General features: G+C 49.0%; 1 protein-coding gene across 1 annotated transcript in view; it reads left to right on the plus strand.

Annotated features, from left to right (window-relative positions):
* The window catches only part of LOC132322900 (signal-induced proliferation-associated 1-like protein 3), a gene marked incomplete at its 5' end in the record, with an annotated part of 28,038 nt that extends 20,393 nt beyond the window's left edge, over window positions 1-7,645 (plus strand). The window contains 2 exons of the mRNA XM_059837648.1: window positions 2,825-3,428; window positions 7,283-7,645. Of these exons, the coding sequence (XP_059693631.1) occupies window positions 2,825-3,428; window positions 7,283-7,630 (952 nt within the window). The remainder of the gene's footprint in view (window positions 1-2,824; window positions 3,429-7,282) is intronic.
* Between the last annotated feature and the right edge of the window lie 453 nt (window positions 7,646-8,098).

Genomic DNA, 8,098 nt, shown 5'->3' on the forward strand with positions numbered 1-8,098 from the left:
AAAAAATCACCAAAAATTTCTTACAATTCCGATCCCATCGGATCTGCCGGCCCTGGGAATCACAAAAATTCCCCCAAAATACCAAAAAATTGTAAAAAAACCAGCGAAAATTCCCAAAAAATTTGCCAAAAATTCATCAAAAATTTCTGAAGGTTCTGATCCTGTCGGATCTGCTGGGTCCAGGAGTCCAGAATCACAAAAATTCCCCAAAAATACCAAAAATTTGTAAAAAATCAGCAAAAATTCCCAAAAAATTTGAGCAAAAAAAAAAAAATCACCAAAAATTTCTTACAATTCCAATCCCATCGGATCTGCTGGCCCTGGGAATCACAAAAATTCCTCCAAAATACCAAAAATTTTGTAAAAAACCAGCAAAAATTCCCAAAAAATTTGCCAAAAATTCACCAAAAATTTCTGAGAGTTCTGATTCTGTCGGATCTGCTGGGTCCAGGAGTCCAGAATCACAAAAATTCCCCAAAAATACCAAAAATTTGTAAAAAATCAGCAAAAATTCCCCAAAAATTTGCCAAAAATTCACCAAAAATTTCTTACAATTCCGATCCCATCGGATCTGCCGGCCCTGGGAATCACAAAAATTCCCCCAAAATACCAAAAATTTGTAAAAAACCAGCAAAAATTCCCAAAAAATTTGCCAAAAATTCACCAAAAATTTCTGAGAGTTCTGATCCTGTCGGATCTGCTGGGTCCAGGAGTCCAGAATCACAAAAATTCCCCAAAAATACCAAAAATTTGTAAAAAAATCAACGAAAATTCCCCAAAAATTTGAGCAAAAAAAAAAAAATCACCAAAAATTTCTTACAATTCCGATCCCATCGGATCTGCCGGCCCTGGGAATCACAAAAATTCCCCCAAAATACCAAAAATTTGTAAAAAACCAGCAAAAATTCCCCAAAAATTTGCCAAAAATTCACCAAAAATTTCTGAAGGTTCTGATCCTGTCGGATCTGCTGGGTCCAGGAGTCCAGAATCACAAAAATTCCCCAAAAATACCAAAAATTTGTAAAAAATCAGCAAAAATTCCCCAAAAATTTGACCAAAAAAAAAATCACCAAAAATTTCTTACAATTCCGATCCCATCGGATCAGCCGGCCCTGGGAATCACAAAAATTCCCCCAAAATACCAAACATTTGTAAAAAACCAGTAAAAATTCCCAAAAAATTTGCCAAAAATTCACCAAAAATTTCTGAGAGTTCTGATCCTGTCGGATCTGCTGGGTCCAGGAGTCCAGAATGACAAAAATTCCCCAAAAATACCAAAAATTTGTAAAAAATCAGCGAAAATTCCCCAAAAATTTGCAAAAAATGACCAGAACGTCCCCAAAATTGCCAAAAAATTCCCAAAACTTACCAAAAATCCTGATCCCATTGGATCTGCAGGGCCTGGGAGTCGGGAATCCCAAAAATTCCCTGAACTTCCCCAAAAATTCCCAAATGTTGGGTCAAGGCTTGGGTGATCCCAAAGGTTGGTTGGAGGATCCCAAGGGTTGAAGGATCCCAAGAATTGGTTGGAGGATCCCTGAAATTGGGGGATCCCAAGAGCTGAGTGATCCCAAAGATTAGTTGGAGGATCCCAAGAGTTGAAAGATCCCAAGAATTGGTTGGATGATCCCAAAAATTGGTTGGGTGATCCCAAAGGTTGGTTGGAGGATCCCAAGAGTTGAAGGATCCCAAAAATAAGTTGGAAAATCCCTGAAATTGGGAGATCCCAAGAGTTGGCCGATCCCAAACATTGGTTGGAAGATCCCCAAAATCTTCCAATCCCCAAAACCACCCAACCCCAAATCTGGAAGAACCCCAAGTTGCCCAACCCCAAATCTGGATGAACCCCAAGTTGCCCAACCCCAAATCTGGAAGACCCCCAAGGTGCCCAACCCCAAATCTGGAAGACCCCCAAGGTGCCCAACCTCAGATTTTGAAGAACCCCAAGTTGCCCAACCCCAAATCTGGAAGAACCCCAAGTTGCCCAACCCCAAATCTGGAAGACCCCCAACTGGACCAACCCCAAATTTTGAAGAACCCCAACTTGACCAGCCCCAAATCTGGAAGAACCCCAAGTTGCCCAACCCCAAATCTGGAAGAACCCCAAGGTGCCCAACCCCCAATCTGGAAGAACCCCAAGTTGCCCAACCCCAAATTTTGAAGAACCCCAAGGTGCCCAGCCCCAAATCTGGAAGAACCCCAAGGTACCCAACCCCAAATCTGGAAGAACCCCAAGTTGCCCAACCCCAAATTTTGAAGAACCCCAAGGTGCCCAGCCCCAAATCTGGAAGAACCCCAAGTTGCCCAACCCCAAATCTGGAAGAACCCCAAGTTGCCCAACCTCAAATCTCACAGAACCCCAAGTTGCCCAACCCCAAATTTTGAAGAACCCCAACTGGACCAACCCCAAATCTGGAAGAACCCCAAGGTGCCCAACCCCAAATCTGGAAGAACCCCAAGTTGCCCAACCCCAAATCTTGGAGAACCCCAAGTTGCCCAACCCCAAATCTGGAAGAACCCCAAGGTGCCCAACCCCAAATCTGGAAGAACCCCAAGGTGCCCAACCCCAAATTTTGAAGAACCCCAAGGTGCCCAACCCCAAATCTGGAAGAACCCCAAATTTCCCAACCCCAAATCTGGAAGAACCCCAAGTTGCCCAACCCCAAATCTTGGAGAACCCCAAATTGCCCGACCCCAAATCTTGAAGAACCCCAACTTGACCAGCCCCAAATCTGGAAGAACCCCAAGTTGCCTGACCCCAAAGACCTCCCCCAACCACCAAACCCCCTAAACCCCAAAACTCCTTTCCCCCCCCCCAAAAAAGCGTCGCCGTCACGCGCTCCAAGGACGTCCCTCCCTTCGGCCCCCCGGTGCCGCCGTCCGGCGTCACCTTCCGCCGCTCCGACCTCTTCCGCGCCTTCCTCTTGGCCAAAGCCATCAACGCCGAGAACGCCGCCCACAAGTCCCACAAATTCCGCACCATGGCCACCCGGACTCGGCAGGAGTACCTGCGGGACTTGGCCGAGAATTACGTCACCAACACCCCCCTGGACACGGTGGGGAAGTTCAACCTCATCTCCTTGGCTTCCAAAAAGAAGGAGAAGTCCAAAGCGCGGCCCTTGGCGGAGCTGGAGAGCGCCGGCGCCGTCTCTTGGCGCGTGTCGGCGTTGGATTTCGGCCGGGGCGGGGCGGAGATCCCGTGCGTGTTGGGGATCTCCAAGGAGTTGGTGGTGTTGGTGGACCTGGTGGCCAAGGAGGTGGTGTTCAACTGTTTCACCGGGGACGTGATCGGCTGGAGCGCCGAGGGGGCGGCCCTGAGGATCTACCACGGCCGCGGGGATCTGGTCAGCGTCAGGGCGGCGGCGGGAGCGGAGGAAGGAGCGGAGGGAGCGGCCGAGGAGGTGAAGGAGATCGTGCAGAGGCTGAAGGTGAGGAGGGGCTGGGGCAGAAATGGGGAAAATTTGGGGGGAAATGGGGAAAAAATGGGGGGGAAATGGGGAAAAAAATTGAGGAAAAGGGGGGGAAAATGGGGGAAAAATGGGGGGAAAATTGGGAAAAATGGGGGGAAAAAATGGGGGGAAGGGGGTGAAGTTGGGGGAAAATGGGGGGGAAGTTGGGGGAAAATGGGAAAAATTGGGGGAAATGGGGAAAAATGGGGAAAATTGGGGGGAAAATGGGGAAAATTGGGGAAAATTGGGGGGAAAATGGGGAAAAATGGGGAAAATTGGGGGGAAAAATGAGGGAAAATGGGGAAAAATGGGGAAAAATGGGGAAAATGGGGGGAAATGGGGGGAAAAGGGAAAAATTGGGAAAAAATGGGAAAAATTGGGAAAAATGGGAAAATTGGGGAAAAATGGGAAAAATGGGGGGAAAAGGGGGGAAGTTGGGGGAAAAATGGGGGGGAAGTTGGGGGAAAATGGGAAAAATTGGAGGGAAAGGGGGAAATTGGGAAAAATGGGGAAAATTGGGAAAAAATGGGGAAAATTGGGAGGAAGGAGCGGAGGGAGCGGCCGAGGAGGTGAAGGAGATCGTGCAGAGGCTGAAGGTGAGGAGGGGCTGGGGCAGAAATGGGGAAAAATTGGGAAAAAATGGGGGGGAAATGGGGAAAAATGGGGAAAAATGGGGATAATTGGGAAAAATGGGAGAAAAATGGGGTAAAGGGGGGAAAAAATGGGGGAAAAATGGGGGGGAGGTTGGGGGAAAATGGGGGGGAAGTTGGGGGGAAATGGGAAAATTTGGGGGAAATGGGGAAAAATGGGGAAAATTGGGAAAAATGGGAAAAAATGGGGAAAAAATGGGAAAATTGGGAAAAATTGGGAAAAATGGGGAAAATTGGGAAAAAATGGGAAAATGGGGGGAAAAAATGGGGGGAAAGGGGGGGAAGTTGGGGGAAAAATGGGGGGGAAGATGGGGGAAAATGGGAAAAATTGAGGGAAATGGGAAAAATTGGGGGGAAAATGGGGAAAAATGGGAAAATTGGGGGGAAAAATGAGGGAAAATGGGGAAAAATGGGGAAAAATGGGGAAAATGGGGGGAAAATGGGGAAAATTGGGAGGAAGGAGCGGAGGGAGCGGCCGAGGAGGTGAAGGAGATCGTGCAGAGGCTGAAGGTGAGGAGGGGGTGGGGCAGAAATGGGGGGAAATGGGGGGAAATGGGGAAAAATGGGAAAAAATGGGGAAAAATGGGGAAAAAATGGGGAAAATTGGGAAAAATGGGGGAAAAATGGGGGGAAGTTGGGGAAAAATGGGGGAGAAAATGGGGAAAAATGGGAGGAAGGAGTGGAGGGAGCGGCCGAGGAGGTGAAGGAGATCGTGCAGAGGCTGAAGGTGAGGAGGGGCTGGGGCAGAAATGGGGGGGAAATGGGAAAAATGTGGGAAAATGGGGGAAATTGGGAAAAAATGGGAAAAACTGGGAAAAATGGGAGGAAAATGGGGGGAAAATGGGAAAAATGGGAAAAATTGGGGGAAAATGGGGGGGAAGTTGGGGGGAAAATGGGGGAAAAATGGGGGGGAAATGGGAAAAATGGGCAAAATTGGGGGGAAAATGGGAAAAATTGGGGGGGAAAATGGGGAGAATGGGGTAAAGGGGGGGGAAATGGGGGAAAATGGGGAAAAATGGGGGGAAATGGGAAAAATGGGAAAAATTGGGGGAAATGGGGGAAAATGGGAAAAAATGGAGGGAAATGGGGAAAATGGGGGAAAGGGGGGGAAGTTGGGGGGAAAATGGGGAAAAATGGGAAAAATGGGGAAAAAATGGGGGAAAATGGGGAGAAGGGGGGGAAGTGGGGGAAAATGGGAGAAAAACAAGGGAGGAAAATGGGGGAAGATGGGAAAAATGGGGAAATGGGGGGAAAATGGGAAAAAGGGGAGGAAATGGGGAAAAGGGGGGGAACTTGGGAGAAAAACAAGGGAGGAAAATGGGGGAAGATGGGAAAAATGGGGAAAATGGGGGGAAAATGGGAAAAAGGGGGGGGAAATGGGGGAAAATGGGGGAAGGGGGGGAAGTTGGGGGGAAATGGGAGAAAAACAAGGGAGGAAAATGGGGGGAAGATGGGAAAAATGGGGAAATGAGGGGAAAATGGGAAAAATTAGGGGGAAAAGGGAAGGAATGGGGAAAATGGGAAAAATGGGGAAATGGGGGGAAAACACGGAAATTTGGGGAAAAAATGGGAAAATGGGGGAAGAATGGGGAAAATGAGGGAAGAATGGGGGAAAATGGGGGGAAATGGGGGGGAAATAGGGGGAAAATTGGAAATTGGGAGAAATGGGGGGGAAATGGGAAAAAAGGGGGGAATGGGAAAAAATGTGAAAAATTGAGAAAAAATGGGAAAAATTGGGGAAAATGGGAAAAATTGGGAAAAATGGGGGGAAAATGGGGGAAAGGGGGGAAGTTGGGGGGGAAATGGGGGAAAAATGGGGGGAAATGGGGGAAGGGGGGGAAAATGGGGGAATAACAAGGGAGGAAAATGGGGGAAGATGGGAAAAATTGGGGAAATGGGGGGGAAAATGGGAAAAATTGGGGAAAAATGGGGGGAAATGGGGGAAATGGGGGAAGTTGGGGGAAAATGGGAGAAAAACATGGGAGGAAAATGGGGGGAAGATGGAAAAATGGGGGAAATGGGGGGAAATGGGGAAAAAAGGGGGGGAAAATGGGGGAAAATGGGGGGAAAATGGGAAAAAATGAGGAATGGGGGGAAAACACGGAAATTTGGGGAAAAAAATGGGAAAATGGGGGAAGAATGGGGAAAATGAGGGAAGAATGGGGGAAAATGGGGGGGAAATGGGGGGGAAATAGGGGGAAAATTGGAAATTGGGAGAAATGGGGGGGAAATGGGAAAAAAGGGGGGAATGGGAAAAAATGTGAAAAATTGAGAAAAAATGGGAAAAATTGGGGAAAATGGGAAAAATTGGGAAAAATGGGGGGGAAAATGGGGGAAAGGGGGGAAGTTGGGGGGGAAATGGGGGAAAAATGGGGGGAAATGGGGGAAGGGGGGGAAAATGGGGGAATAACAAGGGAGGAAAATGGGGGAAGATGGGAAAAATTGGGGAAATGGGGGGAAAATGGGAAAAATTGGGGAAAAATGGGGGGAAATGGGGGAAATGGGGGGAAGTTGGGGGAAAATGGGAGAAAAACATGGGAGGAAAATGGGGGGAAGATGGGAAAAATGGGGGAAATGGGGGGAAATGGGAAAAAAGGGGGGGAAAATGGGGGAAAATGGGGGGGAAAATGGGAAAAATGAGGAATGGGGGGAAAACACGGAAATTTGGGGAAAAAATGGGGAAATGGGGGAAAATTGGGAAAATGAGGGAAGAATGGGGGAAAATGGGGGGGAAATGGGGGGGAAATAGGGGGAAAATTGGAAATTGGGAGAAATGGGGGGAAATGGGAAAAAGGGGGGGAAATGGGAAAAAATGCGTTTAAATGGAGGAAATTGGGGTATAATGGAGGAAATTTTGGTGAAAAAGGAGGAAATTGGGGTAAAATGGAGGAAATTGGAAAAATGGAGGAAATTTGGGGTGAAAATGGAGCAAATTGGGGGTAAAATGGAGGAAATCAAAGAAAAATGGAGGAAATCAAAGAAAAATGGAGGAAATTTGGGTTAAAATGGAGCAAATTGAGGCAAAATCCTTGAATTGGAGAAGAGGCAGAAAGGAGGAATTGGACAAATCCGAGAACGCGCCAAAACCGGCGGAACCCCCAAATCACGGCCAACAAAATGACCCCAAAGCCACCCCAAAAAAACCGAATTTGGGCCAAAAATGGAATTTTGGGTGTGTGGCAGGTGACCACGCCGGGCTGCGCCACGGTGGACATGACGCTGCGACGCAACGGCTTGGGTCAGCTGGGCTTCCACGTGCACCCCGACGGCAGCGTGGCCGAGGTGGAGGAGTACGGCTTCGCCTGGCAGGCCGGCCTGCGGCGCGGCAGCCGCCTGCTGGAGGTGTGCAAGGTGGCCGCGGTGGCCCTGAGCCACGAGCAGATGATCGACCTCCTGCGCACCTCGGTCACCGTCACCGTGGTCATCGTGCCGCCGCACGAGGATGGCACGCCCAGGAGGTCGGTGGGGTTTGGTTTTGGTGATGATGGTGATGGTTGGGTGCCGTTGGTGCCATCTGGGTGTCCTAGGTGACACTGGTGCCATCTGGGTGTCACGGATGTCATTGGTGCCATCTTGGTGTCATTGGTGCCATCTGAGTGTCTTGGGTGCCATTGGTGCCATTGGGTTGTTGTGGGTGCCATTGGAGCCATCTTGGTGTCATGGAGGACATTGGTGCCATCTGGGTGCCATTGGTGCCATTGGGTTGTTGTGGGTGCCATTGGAGCCATCTTGGTGTCATGGAGGTCATTGGTGCCATCTGGGTGCCATTGGTGCCATCTGAGTGTCTTGGGTGCCACTGGAGCCATTGAGATGCTGTGAGGACATTGGTGCCATCTGGGTGTCCTTGATGCCATCTGAGTGTCTTGGGTGCCATTAGTGGCACTTGGTTGTCTTGAATGTCATTGGTGCCATCTTGGTGCCATTGGTGACACCTGAGTGTCTTGGGTGCCATTGGTGCCATCTGGAGGTCTCGGATGTCATTGGTGCCATCTTGGTGCC

This window comes from Haemorhous mexicanus, unplaced genomic scaffold (assembly GCF_027477595.1).
Source record: "Haemorhous mexicanus isolate bHaeMex1 unplaced genomic scaffold, bHaeMex1.pri scaffold_192_ctg1, whole genome shotgun sequence".
Taxonomy (NCBI): domain Eukaryota; kingdom Metazoa; phylum Chordata; class Aves; order Passeriformes; family Fringillidae; genus Haemorhous; species Haemorhous mexicanus.